At 40.3% G+C, this 18,251-nt stretch overlaps 1 protein-coding gene across 2 annotated transcripts; it reads right to left on the bottom strand.

Annotated features, from left to right (window-relative positions):
* On the bottom strand, positions 1 to 11,931 carry sncb (synuclein, beta). Of its 2 annotated transcripts, none has more exons than XM_063490819.1 (6): positions 11,780 to 11,931; positions 10,639 to 10,769; positions 6,406 to 6,435; positions 6,064 to 6,149; positions 2,293 to 2,379; positions 1 to 827 (listed from the first exon to the last, which is right to left on the bottom strand). In XM_063490819.1, the coding sequence occupies exons 2-6, from the start codon at positions 10,757 to 10,759 to the stop codon at positions 798 to 800; spliced, it is 354 nt and encodes a 117-aa protein (XP_063346889.1). In that variant the 5' UTR covers positions 10,760 to 10,769; positions 11,780 to 11,931; the 3' UTR covers positions 1 to 797. The 2 variants fall into 2 exon arrangements, with proteins under 2 accessions (XP_063346889.1, XP_063346882.1); XM_063490812.1 differs by having other exon boundaries at positions 10,639 to 10,772; positions 11,780 to 11,929.
* Positions 11,932 to 18,251: the final 6,320 nt, after the last annotated feature.

Consider the following 18,251-nt stretch of genomic DNA (forward strand, 5'->3'; position numbering starts at 1 on the left):
TAGTTTTTTAACCTTTTATTTACAGAGGATTTGTATGTCTGGCTTAACATGTAAACCTTTATATTGACAAGTCCTGCAATTTAAAGCACATATTGATATGACAACCATTATGATTCCAAGACGTAATATATTGACTTTAACTTGATAAAATCTTCAGTACACACAAACAAACACACACACACACAAACGTGTACACTCTGTCAGTTTCTAACAGATAGTTTACTGGAATGATTTCACAAGCAATCATAAAGATACAATGTAAAAAACTCTTACTTCAAGAAACGTTCAAATTAAACTTCCAAAGAAATGCAAAAAGAAAAATAGAATTCCACAAACAGGCATTGTCGACACTTAGGAGGATATTATTGTATTCATATCTGCTTGCAACCGGTCATATTTATTTTTTACCACTCCCAATGTCTCATTGGAAGATGATGAACATCTATTGCACATTTCTAAATACAGATACACACAAGTACAAAGTCACAAGCCCTGGTTCTGGTCTCATTTCATTGGGAGGGAATCAAGGAAATGAGACCGTGAGGACAAATCCTACATTTCAATAAATACCTACACCCAACACATTACATTAAGAACATGACATTTACAATATATAATAATAAAAGATTTGTCTTGAAGGAAGAACATTTTTCAGTGGGAATGCTTGTCTTTTTTGTTGTTTTTTCTTTTTTTTTTTTTGCAACAGGAATATAATTGTAATAGTTTCAGCATTTGTCCTTTTTATTATTAGAAATATTATTGTGCTGCTGGTTGGACGGTGGCTTCGACTGATGCTCTTATGCTTCTGGCTCGTAGTCCTGGCTCCCCTGGGGAAAAGAAGAACAATTTTTTTTACGAGGATGGCCAGTAAAATTTGCAGCACACAGAAGCTCTAAAGGTAAATCTACATCTAAAATAATATTCAGCTTTAATCTGATTTAGCAGAATATATGATACAGAGTTTATTAGTCTCAGCAGACGGTAATGATGTCACTCTGTTGAAGCTGAGCTCATCTATTCCTTCAGTGCTTCTCTCAAGCCTGCAGAGGGCAGCACAAGACTGCACTTACATCGAGGACGTGCATCGTGAGCACATTCCCCATATCCTTGCAAGCCTGCACACGCCTCCACCACACATGATCATAAAAAAATAAATAAATAACACAGCCTCCAACAGTCTTATGTCATCTAATGTATTCACAAAGCCTTGAGTGATACTGGATGACACAGATTTTTTTTCAGATCCTCCCAGTGATGGCTTCGTTCACTCTGCAGCACTCAGACTCCATATTTACAGCAATGCAGGGAGACCCTGACATTACCCACAATGCATGAAGGCAGAGAGCGTCATCACCACACCCATTCAGACCGAGCTTGCACACCGCTGGTGTAGCAAAAGATGGGGGAGGGGAAAGAGACACGGAGGAGTAGGAGAGAGATGGGAGGAGAGAGGAGGACAAGGATGATACACATCCGTGGAGAAATTCACTTTGAATTTGGATCTCAGGGAACGCCTCGGGTTTACTCCTTTTCCCAACTAGTGCAAGAATCCACTGATGGAAAGGACTATCAAAGTAAACGCACAGAATATATTATTATTGGAAATCACATAAAACCTCAAAATAAGTCTTATTTCACCCGCTTCAGAAAATGTATATATTCAGTGGCAATAACACAGGATCAGTGCTCTCATACTAGCACGATCAGCCCTTTGACATTATGTACACTGTATGATATTTTTATATGCTACCATCGCTATTTAAAATCTGTACTCAAAGCCATCAGTTCTGCACAGTTTGTCTCGCCCCTGACAGCCAAATTCCAAAAATAACCATCTGTGTCAGACTCACATACCTCCTTCGTGCACACGGACACACACCCAACGCTCAGTGAAAGTAGGTGGTGCTATATTCACTGTACTAGCTGTGTGGCAATTGGCTTGTTAAGTCCTCTGTTATCATTTCCACAGAAAGGAAAAATTACCTCAGCGTGAGCTGTAGTGTTTGTGTGGGACACAAGTGGAGGGCAAGTGTGGAGTGCCATTGAAATCCAATACAGCTAAAATGTGTATCCATGCAGAGCTCGTGAATACTGATGAACCTCAATCTACTGTAAGTGAATGGACTCATCTCTGCCTGATGTCCACCACTCCACAGTTTTGTTTTTTTTTAAAGGGTTTTACACAAAAATGATTTGTAATGTAATTATAGTCCAATTCAAAAGCTGATTCTTGTGATACTTTGATGACAGAGCAGAGCCATGCGTGCACTTTGCGTATTGTAGGCTGATTACCTGCTGGGACTCATCATATGTCTCCCCTTCTGGCTCCAGCATTGCCTCTCCCTGGCCCTCCATGGCCTCCTGCCCATACTCCTCAGGCTAGAAAATGAGACAAACATAAAGAGATGCAGAGAAGGAAAGATTTACAGAAACAGAAGCAATCATACAAATACGTCGTCATTTATACACTGTCAACCTATTTGTTTTACCATCCGGGAATTCTCAAAAATGACATTTCTTAATGCTCTTTCAAGGCACAGTTACACTGGTAATAATTAAATCATAAAACGTCCTGTAAGTATAGCTGTACAGTACCATTTTTTTCTCAATTTTGGTTGTCTGTTCTGCAAAAGACAAGGTTGAGAAAACTACATTTCTTGGTTTGTCCAATTTCTCAACTCTCTGAGGAGTCTAGAAATCACTTCTGAACAATTAGACAACCTTGTGGGATTTCAGCTAACTGAAGAGCTCTATGGGTGACACAATTGCTCTGCCTGACTCACTACTTTGAAACTTTTTAATGGACTGCAATAGAGTTTTCTTTAGATATTTTGTCCCCTACAGATTGACAGAATCCCATAAAAAACATCAATCTGAGTCGTATGCTGTGCTTCATGAAACAACCCTGTGACAGTGGTGTGACAGTGTATTGAAGGTAAAAAATATCTTTCTGGAAAGTCAGAACCTTCATAATATAATATAATATAATATAATATAATATAATATAATATAATATAATATAATATAATATAATATAATATAATAGGAAAGACACCAACAAACAGCCAGAAGCAACAAACAAAACATTTGTCTTGTTAACATATTTAGCCAGCGTTTTCCATGAAGTAGGGACTTGCTCTATTTTTGAGTGAGATTTGTTTGACAGTGTGAGCATAACATTTAAGAACCCTAAACTAAGATGGTGATCAACTGCTTGAAATGAGCACATTCTAAAGAGTATATGCTATATATGAGTTTGTGGCATGACTCTGACTGTAGCTGTTTGGCCATACAGAGCTGTTAGTATGGATTTAAAGTCTTGGTCTTGTTGCAAATCTATTGCAGACACTGAGCTGTGTGACTGGAGTGAGGAAAAGGCTGGCACAGTGTGCAGATAGAAAAGTCCATTAATCTGTCAGTACTTCCTTCTTACGGAACCACCCCGCGGCAGCTTGCACAAACAAAACTGTCTCTTTCTTTCACTTAAAAGTGAATTTCAAAAAAGAATTACTTTCTAAAACAGCCCTTCTCGATGGTGGGTAGTAGTAAACTCACTCAAACAGGAACAAAATATCAAATTTGATTGGGACTATTTTCAGCTGTGGGGAACACACACCTGAGCGATACTTGTTTGTAAGATCAGATCATTACTGTTTTGCTTTACTGGCAATAAGAAAAGAAATCTGTATAACACAGGTGTAATTCTCCTTTAATGTTTGCAAATCTTTTAACTTGATATCCTGACAACACTATGGTTTGTGTGGACATACGACATGTGATGAGTGCTTCTGAGAGCTTTCTTAAACAGATAAAGCTCCACTGAAACAAAGCTAGTGGGTCAGCACCACACATTTATTTTTAAACCCAGCACTAATCAAGTCAATTAGGTCAGGAAAGAACAGCCTGTAATCCTGTGTGCTGTATCAGGCTTGTTATTGCTGTATGCCCACCAACACGATTAGCATGGTCGAGGTTGCACAATGGGAAAACTATCGCTAGGACAGCCCTAATCAGATGGATCATTGCCTGAGAAAAAGTGAACATGAAATAGACAGTTTGCATCCGTATTTCTGATTGGTCACGAATTTGAATTCAGTCAAGGATAAGACAAGGCAAGCCTTTTATAAAATGTTATAAAATCTGACACCTGAATGGGTTGTGCAAGGGAAATTCTGTGATTAGAAGCCAACAGAGCTAAAACTGAACCCAAAAAGTAGCTGTGTGCATTTGATTACAGTGTCAACAGTTTAGCAGTCTGTTGTGAGGGTGCTGAAATGAGGAGCTTTATCACTCAGATAACGCCTTCGAGAAGCCTATTAGAGCAGGCTGTCAGATTTACTAGATTAGCGAGTCAGTGGAGAGGGTCCAGCTCTGAGTGATGAAGGCTTAGGACCGGATGAGGACCTCACTGTGTCACTGACAGTCTGACAGAGATAGACAAAATGTCAACATACTGACAGAGCATCTCCAGGTCATTAAAAGGGAAGGAAAACAACAGAAAAGCAGCATCTTAACACAGCATGTGCCACTCAAATGTCCAAACTTTGCTATAAGCAGGTTTCACCACTGCTGTGTCAAGTCAGCTTGATTTTGTGCCTTTCCTTGCATCATAATATCAGAGTGCCTAAAAAAATGATGAAAGCAGGGGATAGAAGGGGTGACACTGAGGTCAATGGGCAAGAGCATTCGGTGATGTTAGTGGGGGGAGGGCATTAATGGAAAAACAGTGTTTGCTTTAAGAGAGGTGATAGTCCCACAGAGAGATTGTTTCGGTCATAAGACACCTGAACAGTGATCTGCATCCTTAATATACACTGAATGCAGCTCTGTGTGCAGAGCAGACTGCAGAAGTCCTCTTCAATGAAATGAGTATATAGCAACAAAGCCCAAGTCTATTTCAGTCATCTCCAATTTTTTCTTTTATAATAACTGTATAAAAGCAATTGCCAGTGTAGTATTCATCCTCAGCAGATGGAAATCTATTCCTCTAAACCAAAGACACGAGCAAACTCGTGCAGGCAGGAAACATAAATTTAGTACAGTGCATGCTTTTGCTGACAGCGGCAGAATGAAACAGTCCAAATGCACACTAGTAATTCTGTTTTGGAGTGACATGCAGATTCATCAGATTTAACCCTGCTGTCTAAATCTGGCTCTGCTGTCATCACGATCCTATCCAGGCTTTTATGAGTGCAACTTGGCGCAAGTTGCCAGCTCTAATTGAGGCATAAGTTTGGAACAGATTTTTGTTTTCCACTTGTTTTCCGGCACATGTGCAGACCTAAATAAAGCCCGGCCACTTATAAGAGTAAGTTGCTGCATTGTTAGCGCACACTGGGTAGTTTACCATAATGTGAATATCTTTAAGAGTGCACCCCACTAGTAATGCACGTTCAGTTTGATTTACTCATTAAATGCCAAACAACCTGTAAATACTGTACAGAATTCCTTCTAAAGATATTAAATCTCAGCTTGTGCTCAAAGGTCAAATTTCCATAAAAAGCCAGTTTTTCAAAGCAAAGTTAAGTTGGCAGACATACTTGGATAAGAGAATGCATCATAGGAAAATTGAGGCTTCCGCACTTTTGGACACTAGAATGATGTCTTCTGCTTTTATTTTCCTTTTTAAGTCCAAGTCTCTTAAGTCCGCCAATATTTTAGAAATGCACTGCTGTATTGCAACAATAAAGCTTGATAAAGAATAACATAAAAAGTAAGGTATATCATAAATAAATGTTTTAAGTGTATCCTATTAATCTTATAATGGATGCCTTCTAAATGCAAATGTTATTTTCTTTTTTTATTTTATCCTTTATTTTGCAGGAATTGTGCAAGCTGAAGTTTTTTTTTTGTTTTAATGAAAAAAAAAGCAATTTAAAGACTGAGGACATTCATATAATAGTTTAAAAAAAGTTTTCCACATAAGGCAACAATGCTGTACTCCTAATTCAAGTTCACAGGTAATTTATTTCAGGTGTGTCTAAACACTATGCAGTGCTGCTATTCTGCCTCACTGGAGGCAACAAAGCAATGTGTTACACTGTATGGACGTGCAGCACATACGTTCATGTCAGCTGGGAACTCATCCTTCTTCACCAAGCCGGTAGCAGCGACGATGTTCCCGACAGCTCCGGTGGTCTTTTCAGCCACTGCAGACACACACACAAACACACACACATAGTGAGAGAGAGAGAGAGGGAGAGAGACAAATGCAGATAGATTAAAAAGATGCATGACTGTAGTCCTCCATTGCTTCTTATGTCACTACTGGACATAACAACCACTTACACATGACAAATTAGCCGTTTTCCAGTTATCAGTAGTATTTTACTACTATAATGAAACCAGGCTTCAAACTCCAGTTAACAGAAATTTAAAGAGGTAACGAGCAGATGGGAAACTCACCTGTGCCCACGCTGTCTTTGGCCTTGCTACCTGAATTGAGAAAAAGCAAAATGTAGTCAGAAAAGGCACAGACTCTTTTACAAATAATTAACTATTCGAAATTTGGAGATTAGTTTTCTTCGTGTGAATGTGTGTGTGCGTATACGTGTGTAGGTGCTATAACTTTACACTTCTCTGATGCTAATGACAAAACCAATGCAACAAATGGCTTTAATTGAAATCATCAAAATGATTGTCAAGTCTGAATCTGGCTGCCCTTGTTATTTGTTAAAATTTGTCATTTTTAAGCGATGTACTTTTCTTTACTACTGAAAAGTTAAAACAAGCAAAACAACAAAAAAACCGAAAAGGCCACGTCTCTGCAACTAGGTAAGCTCAGTGTTTGCCCAGTGATTGCATAGATTTTTTTTTTTTTTGCATTTGGCAAAATAAAAAAAAATGGTGACCAACTGTTAAACTGTGGTTGTGTGAAAACCCTTAACTTTTGATAACATAGCGATTGCACAGATCAGCTGGTGGTAAACAACCTCCCTCCAAAAAGTTGTGGTGTGACTCAGATTGGATGCAATCACTCTCAGACAGATTGGCAATTGTTTGCAAATCTTTTTTATCTAATTAATAAAAGCAGGCAGATAAGCAACATGCTGCAATCAGTCTGCACTGATGAGCACAACTCATCTGCAACACATCTCTTTTCAGTAGGGCACTCAACCCAGCTGACCGTACTCTGTATATACTCCTATACAGAAGCAATCATTCGTATCATTTTGCAATTAAATCATGGTTTTACAGCAACTACATCACTATTTGTGGAGGATTCGGAGTCTCTGTGTTTGTACATGGCAACAGAGGTGTGATTTTTGATTGCTTATTTGATTTAATTGCCATATTATGACAAATAAATTGCACACATTTGCTAACTTGACCACATTTGCGAACTAACAGCACACTGACTCCATCCTGTTGCCTTTTTATTGCATCTTGATGCACCAAGATCCCTTTGAAGACAGCAACTGACTGCAGCTGGTCGCAGACCTGCTCCTGGTCATCGACGCAACTGTTGCAAAGGCAATGAGATCACAGGTTCACTGCACATGCTTGCACTAATTTGGTCACGCTGCAGTCTCCAGCCACTGTTTTCCTACTGTGACTGTAGCATTATCCACCTGATAGCACAGTTCCTAATATACTGTTGCTCCAGTGCTATATGTCGACATGACAAAAAGCTGCAGTAAGTTCCAGAGACCAGAAAACCTCTTGTGATAAACTGAAATTGAATTAACATGATTACATTTGGACCATCACCGCCAACCAATTACTTTTCATAAATACTGTAATATCATTTTTGTTTATCTTTCACTGTTTGCCTCAGGTCCTGGAGAACAGTGGTGGCTACAGTAGTCGGGCTTCTTGGTTTATTGTAAGGACTTATTAAACCACAACCAAGCCACTGTTCAGTCCTCTGATCCATATTCTTTGGCAGTTGTCATCCATCTACACGCTGTACTCCATCATGCTATTGGGGCAATCTACTGCAGGCCCCGTCCAGTTCTGATCACTCAAGCCCTGTCATCCTCTTTATTGTGCAACAGTCAGTGGACTTATTGGTCCCCGAGGGCCTTTAAAAACCAACAGAAAAGAGAAGAAATAATGAAGTACAGAAGCCACTCTTCAAAAGGCGAGCCTCAAAGCAAAGCATACAGTACATCTGAGTGATGCCTCCATTTAAGTTTGGCTTTGGTAAATTGCAGCTATTGCGCAATGGAGCACAAATGGAAGATAGCTGCAGGTGTGATTGCCAAATGATATTAGAATTATTATTCTTCACAAACTGACTTTGGATATTTTTAGACTACGGATTCAACAAAACATCTGCAACATTTTCCATCATCAGAAAAAAAAGGGTTGATAATGATTTCTTGTAGTCTTTAAGTATAAAAAAAGAAAAGAAGGATGGAACAAATTAGCACTAATGAAATGATATAATTGAAACCGATTACAGATAAACGCTATTTTTTTGAACTGCAAATGTTAGCAAAAGCAATAACTGTGTAAACTAAATTTCCATATGGTCAGACTGATGCTGTGTGACTGCAAGGGTCTGCAAAATAAAAACACAGTTTTTAATGTGATGCTGTAAAAAATACTCCTTTGTCATAAAAAAATAGGAAACAGATGCTTTATGAATAGCATCCTATACTATAGGGGTTTCTCTTTCCCACCTCTGCTTGCCTTTCTCAGCCTGACTGCTCAGTTCAGGTGGTTGGGTGGTCTGCAGCTGCAGCAGCAGCAGTAGCAGCTGTCAAAAGGTGGGCCACAGTCCTATTAGATCACTCTTACCCCTCCTCCATGAGGGACTGTCAAGCATGTCACATACAGCTTTCTAGGGCACCACCATATTCAACAGCAGCATGCAGAACCACAGAGACACCACAGAAGCGAGCCTTTCCTGCCATTGCGTTAACAAGGACATGATGAAACTGGTTCTGCACATGTTTTGACTACAGTCTGATACGTTTGGTGGTGCTGATCAGTGACAGGGACACTATGCTAAATGTGTAAGATAATGAGATTCCACCGAAATGAGAACACATTTGACAACCTGTGCTGGATGTGTGCTCGATGTTGTAACCCATCATATTGTTGCGGAATCAATTATACAAGCTGGTGACTGTAAAACAAGCAGCAGGCCTGTCACTGGAAATTTGGTTCCTCTCACAACAACTCAGCAGCTGACAAAATAAATTCCAAGCAGGCCTGCTCCGGGTCTCCTGAGTCACACTGATCTCTGGACTAATACGTTAGTAACTATTTGTCATCACAAACAAGACAGGGAAAGTTGCAAATGAAGACTGCTGAAGTGCACCTGATAAATCAATTTGTCGATCAATGGAAACTCATCAGCAACTCTTTTGATTAACAGCGCGAGTCACTTGTGGCATCCTCAACCAGTCATGAGGATTTGCTGCTCTTCTCATCTTATGTAATCACACAGAGAACACTTTCTGGTTTTTGGTATGTTGATTAAAAGAAAGCAGCCAATCTGAAGACACCAATGTAAAGTTTACTATTTTAAAATAAAAGATCATGGAAACTGTACAACTCAAATGAGTAAAATAAGAACAACTGCTGAAAATGTGACTTTTGTTTAATTTTTTTGAGACATTAAATCATCAGATAATCAGCAAAAATGCTGGGATATTAAATCTTAACCAGTACATAATGAATTACACTGATTACTTGAGTAATTTATTAGCACTACCTTTACAGCATAACAGAAAATGATTTAAATGTTTTAAATGTTGAGAAATACTGTATTATCATCCTCCGTTGCTACATCTATTTAATTAATGATCAAAACCAAGTGATATAGATTGGGTTAATGATGCAAGCTGCATATCTGACAACTACACTTTAAATCAGCAGACAGATTTGCTCGTTAGTTGCAGGCTGTCAATGACAAGTTAGCCAGCACTGAAAAGCACAAAAAGCAGAGGCCTCTGGTCTGTTTGTCCCTAGGAGGAGACTGCTGACACTGTTTTACAATCTGCTGCTATCCAATCCACAGGCATGTTGCAGGAGCTGCTCCCACCATCAGCTGCCCCACCCCCACTCCTATTTCCATCTCCTTCCCATAACCTAGACAGGCCACAAGGACACCCAGATTCCTTGTATCACACACTTCTACGTCACAACGAAATACTTTGAAACCGAGTTCACTACTATTATTCTGCTGAAATTGAGAGTCAGGGCTGGATTACTCATTTTTGATACGCTGTGGTATTTTACACCAAATCGGCCTGCAACATTAGAACAAAAATATTGATCAGCTCAGAGGCTGACTGGTTCATTATACTGCCGCCACTCAAGTGAACGACACTGGATTTATCAAAGGAAGGCACTTGGATGCACTTTCTCCACACAATGATATATATATAGCTGTAATATTGTCCCCTAACTGTGAACTGAGAACAAACAAAGACAAACATATATAGGCGCACAATGCGTTCAGCCTCCTGCTTGTTTGTTTCCTGTATGAGAGATTTACACAGCTAGTAAGAAGAGCTACTGTATAATTCAACCATTTGTTTCAGGATGTATACTGCACGATCTAAGTAATAAAATATTCCTTGAGCTTTTCTACAGCTGCTCCTGCATGTAGCGGGACGATAACGGGCGTGTGTACAATTTGCATGCAAATAATCTGCAAGCATACATTTGTGATCATCTTACCTACAAACATGACTCCTTCCTTTGTCTTTTCAGCAGCAACTGCAACTCCTTCCTTAGTCTTCTCTGCAGCCACAGCCATCCCCTCTTTCGCTTTAGACAAACCCTTCATAAACACATCCATCTTGGCCAAGCTACTGTGGAGAGAAGCACCATTAGCTGTTGTCAGTCAATGTGCAGTTTTTGTCTTATTTATATACATTTATATAAGCCTCATTATTAATACGGGAGGGTAATTATTTTATTCCCATCCATTTTTTATGAACCTTTATATATTCCAGTCTAATATTAGAGCATACATTATGAGAAGAGAAGGCAGCACCGCCTCCTGTGGTGGATCGTGACAGCCACACTCCAGCCATCAGGCTGTAGTAAAAACCTTCTGTTCACTCATGCATTCAACCCCATTTTTCTCCCCCTCACACCCTCCTCGATGCATGAAATATTCAGAGGCAAAAATATTTCAATGAAATGGTTAACCCAGCAGGCAACTCATTAATTATTGCTCGTCTGTAACGCTACTCTTAGTGGCAGAAAGATGACAGGATGACTGCGCCAGGCCCCCTTTTTTTAAAGGACTGCACGGCGTATTACGATACGCTCTCTATTTCCTAAGAGCTACATGGCGTTGCTGGGGGAAGGGAAACGCGGTGTAAGCTAGGATTTCTGCACGAATAACGGTTTTAGCGACGAATTGTGTGGTGTGGAAGCGATACGAGGCTGGCTGCCCGATTACACGCAGGGGGCACATCGCGATGAAGCAGACTAACAGCTGGCATTCTTCATTCTGGCATTAAACACGTCCCTCCGAGTCCCATCCTGGATGCTGCAGGTCAAGGATGCAACATCCATGATTTAAAATATGCACCAGTTCACGTCGACCGATTCCCACCTTCACATTCCGCCCCTGGCTTTTGTGTCTTTGCGTCTGCATTATCTTCCACGTACAAACAAACAGTACACAGAAAAAAATATGACGATCATTACTAGTATTATTTTTTTTAATGTATTTAATAGTATTTCAAGCAGGGTGCAAACATTCCAGTGACGACGCTCACATACATGGCTCTCAAACGGAGGTGACCTCTATATGTTCAGGAATAATAATAATACTGGATTAAGCAGTAGAAAAACGTGTTCTTACCTATTTACAAATAGCCTTCGACTTGTCCCCTTCTGATGCAGTCGCCACAGTCGAGTCAAACTACCGTCTAAATGGGAGATATCTTCAAATGATCACTAGGTGGGCCTTCCTCGGGCAGATCTCCACCAACAGGGACGGCCCCCTTCACAGTGCGGCTGAGACGATCACGCCCCCCATACCCCCCTCCCCCTTTCCTCTCTCCACCATTGCCTATTGATCCCCTCATATGTCACAGCAAGGAAAAAAGGGCCACTCCACGTCATCTCGCCCACTTTTTTTTTTTTTTTTTTTTTTGCAATAGTTACACCATGTGTCATTAGGACAATACATGAAAATCTACGTTTCTTCTCTGGACATACTACATACTCTGCTGAGCATAACTATCTATCTATCTATCTATCTATCTATCTATCTATCTATCTATCTATCTATCTATCTATCTATCTATCTATCACTTTCTGTTTGTGAACTTTTATTAAATGAAAAACTGCTAGAACTCAGTTTTTCTATAGCTGGTCTCCATTTTTGATTTAACTGCTGGAACATCTCACCTTCCACTTATCCAAGCATTCTGGCATTCTGACTTGTATTAATACCCAGTTAACAATCGTCAGAATATGTTTTTAATTCCATATAAATTACACAGCTTTAACATAAAGAACAAGACAATATGTTGCAAATTTCAGTGGAATAAATAATAACATGGCTAATCAAATACAGGTTGAATAATAAAAATTAGTTATATGTAAAGAAAAAAATAAAACCTTATCTGTTGTTTTTTCTACATGTTTAGCAGAGGCACCATTGGCTTGTATATTTTGGATGCAATTAACCTGCAAATTTAGAAATCTGCCATACTCTTACCGGAAAATGGTAGGTTTGACCTATATTAATATATGAGCTTTATATATCATAGGTCAAAATATTTTTTATGCAATGTGCATGCCTTTGTACTCTTATTTGTACTGTTTAAACTATAACATGTACCTGAAGTGTTTTATTTGCTGTACTGCACACCACAGTCTGGCATATAACCATTTAAAATGCCTTCAGTGACAAATGTAACCACATATTGTGCTTTATGGATTTCTGCAACTTCAGCTGTAACTGTTTTCTGCATTCAGCTCATTTACAGTAATCTCAGATTATCTCAGATAGATAAGACTAGACTCTTGTCTGTAATCTAACCATTTCTTTGGCATATTGGCATGCTATGTGCAACACGAGTGTGATATCAGGGTGATACCACTTTGTGCGAGAGGTAGGGGTGGACTGATTCATGGTGATGCTTAATGAGACCGTGCCCTATTTACCAGAAACATAAAGAATTAAGTTAATGATATTCTCATAAGTAAAACATTTTTAATGTAGAACTAATTACTGTGAAAAGTAACTCAACAGGACGACTATCACGTGTGTCTTAGTGTAACTGTTTTTTTTTTTTTCATTTAATTCAATTGTTTTTTATTTTATCATGGATGTTCGGATTTTATGACTACAGCAAAAGATCCTCAGCCAGTCAGAGTCACGATGACCTCAGATGGACTCATGATTTTCCTCGAACAGTATATGGAGCATGGTGCACTAAACTGCATAAGTGGTCGTTGGATTTCCTTTTTTATTTAGGCAATTCACAGGCACAATTTAGGGGGGAAGGGGTTAAACACCACCCCTCCCCTTTTACCCCCCTTTCTGACGTATTTGCGCTGACGCGATTCATGTTGTAATGGGAGAAAGATTGCGAAATCCTCCTCCCCCCTCCTTCATCCCGAGAACCCCCCACCCCCATTCTGAGGAAATCCCACATAGCCGCATCTCTTTGAATCGTCCAGCTCTCTCACGTTTGTTCTCGGCTGTGGCTTCTGTGAGAAGGTGACCCATAAAGAGCCCGCAAAGCACAATCAAACAGTAAGGTTATCTTCTCCCACAACTTACGAGCTACACCATTTAATGTGCGATCTACTCCTCAGTTTAAAAAAACAAACAAATAAATAAAATCTTATCCTTATGTTCAAGAGTCACGGGATGGTGCTGTCCGTGGTGCTGAAGGGAATCTCTGTCCATGGTGCTGAGCTGCTTCAGTCAGTATTGACACAGCCCCGGAGGACGTGGTGCAACATAAAAGAGGACACAAACCCCCTTCCAATCATCCACAAACACACTTCAACAGTTTTTACATACAGTCAGCCCAGATGTCTTTTTTTCCATTTTGCTTTCAGCCTCAGAGGCTGAGCAGAGGAACTCACGTGTTGGTTTCAGCACATGGCTGTTTGTAAATGTAAGCCACATCTGCCCTCTTGTGGTCTTAAGGACATTTTCAGCAGCAAACATCTAGGCTATAGGAATAATTAGCATGTACATTTAAAATAAAAGTATGTAAGCAAGTTACATTCAGCATTAACAGTTCGTTACAGATCACTGGAAGGCAGTTTTTAAAAAATTGTTCTGGTAAAATAGATGTCATTCTGTGGTGTGTAGAAATAAAAGCTTAGATTTTGCAGTTCATGTCCAAATATCCACAACAAGAAAGAAAGAAAGAAAGAAAGAAAGAAAGAAAGAAAGAAAGAAAGAAACCCAGTTCTTTCAGGTAAATCAAACCAAAGAATTAAGGTGGCTTTTCTTTTTTACACTGAGTGCTTATAACAAGTGAACATGTCGTTTTCAGAGTACAGTTTATGCAGTTACATCTGTTTCTATCGGACTGGCTTCATGCATCACAGCCACTGGACACAGCTGAGCCCCCTATCTCCCCTCACCACACTCCCTGCCGGTAACTGATGCCCTCAGGGGTCGGTGCGTTGGTGGTTCTTGGTGTCCGGGGCTGGGCGCTCAGGTATGTACCAGCTCACTCCCGGTGACTACTTGGCGGGGCCTGGTGCCTGTTGCTCGGTCAGGCCTCTTCCGGGGCAAAGGGGGCCCTCGGGCCTACGGCCTCTGGGCCTGCGGCTCGGTTCACTCTGACACAGCTGGCTGCCGGCAGAGCCGGCGGGCACGCCACTGCAGCCCACTCTGGCTTCTGCTCCGTGGCTACTGGGTGACCCCTCATCTGGGGCTCTCCTCAGCTCTTCCCAGGAGGGTGGCACGGATGCCCCTCCGGTGGTCCTCCTTGGGCTCTCGCACTCTGGGGCCTCTGGATGTCTGGAGCCTGGATCTCCTCCATGCCTGCTTCATGCCCTGGGGGAAGGGGCTATGGCTCTCTACATCCTCTAGCAGACCATTACATGGGGAAACCTTTTGAATACAAGCGCGCTGATCCACACAGGTGTGCACACGGGTGTTCACTGTTCATAGACATAAACTACACCTTTATTGGCTGCTATTTCCAAGCACATTGTGTGCTGTCGGTCCTGCTTGCTACACAACAACATTCAATATTTAGTATTTACTGCTGTCTACACTTAGCTAGATTAACGTGATGGTGTTGTGTTTAGTATGTTGCTCTGTTTTTTTGCTTGTTTTCTCTTCTTTTTCTCTCAACAGGTGATCCAGGAGATTTTTTTTCTCTTCTTTCTTTTTTTAAGTGCCCTTTCTCACTGTCCCTCTTCCCTTCTGTTTTTCTTTTCCTTCATCTTTCTTTCTCCCTTTCCTATCCCTCAGTCATGTCTGTCCCGTCTGTAACAACTGAAAATAAAATAAAATAAATAATAACAACAAAGGTTGATCAAATGGACCAATACGGCAAGGCCGTGATGATCCATTTGGCAAAGTAAATCCATTGGGTATCCTTGTTGGTCTTCAGACAACAATTCTGACGGCTAAAGAACCAAATGGGACAGGCAAAAAAAAAAAGAAAAAAAAAAAAGAAATAAAAGCTTAGATTTTGCAGTTCATGTCCAAATATCCACAACAAGAAAGAAAGAAAGAAAGAAAGAAAGAAAGAAAGAAAGAAAGAAAGAAAGAAAGAAAGAAACCCAGTTCTTTCAGGTAAATCAAACCAAAGAATTAAGGTGGCTTTTCTTTTTTACACTGAGTGTTTATAACAAGTGAACATGTCGTTTTCAGAATACAGTTTATGCAGTTACATTTGTTTCTATCGGACTGGCTTCATGCATCACAGCCACTGGACACAGCTGAGCCCCAAACACAGAGAGCAGCACAACTTGAGATTCATCTCTTCAAAGAAAAGACGGTCTTGTTGGAGTTGGCAGATTTGAGGCAAGGCTCCTTTTTTAAAGTCCCCGAAGGCTTTATAAAAGTTACCAAATCAACTGACACAGTCAATAAAATGCACAGAGAGGATTTAAGTCAGGTCATATGGCTGATACATGTTTCTTGTAACAATGGAAGTGATCATTGCTAACTATGTATGTCAGTACTGATCATTTAATGATTTATATACACTCATATACCTTCTAAAATGACTCATCATCAATCTAACATGTTTGGTTCATGGGTATTAGCATCCAGCAACTGTTATTTCATGCTGACTTGACAGATTTGGTCTGTTGTTGCAATAATTAATTATTTTTAAATACAAAAGCTAATCAGTGCCGCTTGAGCTGTGATGCTAACAGATACAGTCAGACTGGGACTGTGAACAGATTTCACATCTTGGTCGTGGTGACTAATGACTGTAGGCGTACTGTTAAAACGGATGCTGAGATTTAAGACCTGCCACTCAACCATACAGGAAAAGACACAGATGCCCCTGTCGTTTAAGCTCACAATAAGGTAGGCACAATGACATTAAGAACTTGTTAATTTCAGTTAATTTTTTTTTAATTAAAATATTAACTTTTTTTACATTACATGTTTTTCTTCCACAATTTTTACTTGTTTTGTTATGGACTGATTTTCATCCCGAAAAGCCACCCCCACCCCAACCCGCGCGCACACACACACACACACACACACACACACACACACACACACACACACACACACACACACACACACACACAACCCCCCCCCCCCCCCAATCAACCAAACAAAAAACAAGACAAAACAATAGAACATATAAAAGAAAATAATTACCCGATGTACTAATAAAAGTAGGACCTTACCTGAGTTTTTCCGTGTTTTGATTACTTGATAGCAAAACTGATGCAACTTCCTAAATGCTGAATGTATTGTTAATATTAGATTTCTGCAAACTGAACCAATTAAAGACTGAGTATGAGGGGTTGTACATCTGTGATCTGGAGTGAAACCTGAAGATCTGGGTTCCCTAGGAAGGTGTCTGTTTTGCTTTTTCGTTAATCCAGCTTTGCTCAGTTATCCCAGTAAACACATCACGGTCGGATATACCCCTGATTGGCTCCCCTCAGTGAAAACTTCTGAAAACCCTTCCAGTTAACAGCACTTTAATGAACAGCAGCATGCAAAGTCTCCTCTCGGTAGGTTTACCTTATTTAAATTAGAGGAGCTTGCTGTTTGTTGCTAATAAGGGTCCAGTGTTCAGCTTTTGTGAACATGTTTTTTTCCAATCCATTTAACAAATGCCCCTTTACTACACCACATTACCTCGCACAACACTTTCAAGAAAATAGCTCTCATCCTTGGCTGCAGTTTATCTGAATTCAGAATCGTGGAAATTGAATAATATCTGCTCCTTAGCCTGTAAATGTTGCAGAAGACATGCTCACTGCTCGCAGAACATTGTGTTTGTACAGCTTTAGTGCCCACAAGTTTATGTGAATGAGTAGCAGGCCGTGTTTGAAGTAGACTGTGCAAGCTCTACAGACCCAGCAGGCCAAAAATAAAGGTGACTCACCATGCGTTATATCCTGGGAAATAAATTGTGACATAAAATGTTCTCTGCGTGCAGCTCCAAAATCGCTAGCACAGTCAGATTTCTCAGCCTCAGTGGGCAGCGGGCCTTTCAGCCCCCAGTGAACCCGGCTTCTTTACGACTCCAGCTCCTGCACGATGCTTTTCCTTTTACAGAGCCATTGAGTAGAGTCAGTCAGTCACGGCAAGCATTATATAATTCTAATCAATCTAGGTAATAAAATGTTGACATAGACTGAGGCCACCATGCAGTTGAAATTTATAGCTGTTTAGACTGCAAGTCATTTCCCTATGGCATGCACCTACATGCTGCATCCGCCTTCTCAAGCTGAGTGAAAATAAAAGACTGCATGTGAAAGTCTTCAATTCTGAGTTTTACTCCTTCTTTGAAGCAGCTGTGAATGACTGTGTACATTTACCGCATTGGATCGCATTAATATTTTGTAGTCTGCCACAAACTGTCAGTAAAAAAAAAAGTAGGAGTGTTTGCTTTGGGTCTCTGAGTCGAGAAAAAAAAGCTTGACGTTTTTAAGAATGATGAATAAAACCACGAAGCAGAGTGGCAACACCTCTAGGTGGCAGCAGAGACTGTTTGTCTTCTCAAGGGCTGTGATTACTATTCCCGGCACTAACCAGGGAGCATATCAGCTCAGGACATACATGAATCGATTCATTCTAATGTATATGCGCCGTTGCAAGGAATTAAATATTTCCTTGTATCTGCCACTCGTTCTCGGCAGCC

This window comes from Pelmatolapia mariae, linkage group LG2 (genome assembly GCF_036321145.2).
Source record: "Pelmatolapia mariae isolate MD_Pm_ZW linkage group LG2, Pm_UMD_F_2, whole genome shotgun sequence".
In the NCBI taxonomy this organism is placed as follows: Eukaryota; Metazoa; Chordata; class Actinopteri; order Cichliformes; family Cichlidae; genus Pelmatolapia; species Pelmatolapia mariae.

Bases quoted from the DNA above. Each gene is read 5' to 3' on its own strand.
- sncb (XM_063490819.1), bottom strand. From the start codon at position 10,759: ATGGATGTGTTTATGAAGGGTTTGTCTAAAGCGAAAGAGGGGATGGCT. The intron at 6,150-6,405 runs GTGAGTTTCCCA...GTGTGTCTGCAG, and splicing joins CAAAGACAGCGTGGGCACAG to TGGCTGAAAAGACCACCGGA. The intron at 828-2,292 runs GTAATCAGCCTA...TCTTTTCCCCAG, and splicing joins CATATGATGAGTCCCAGCAG to GGGAGCCAGGACTACGAGCC.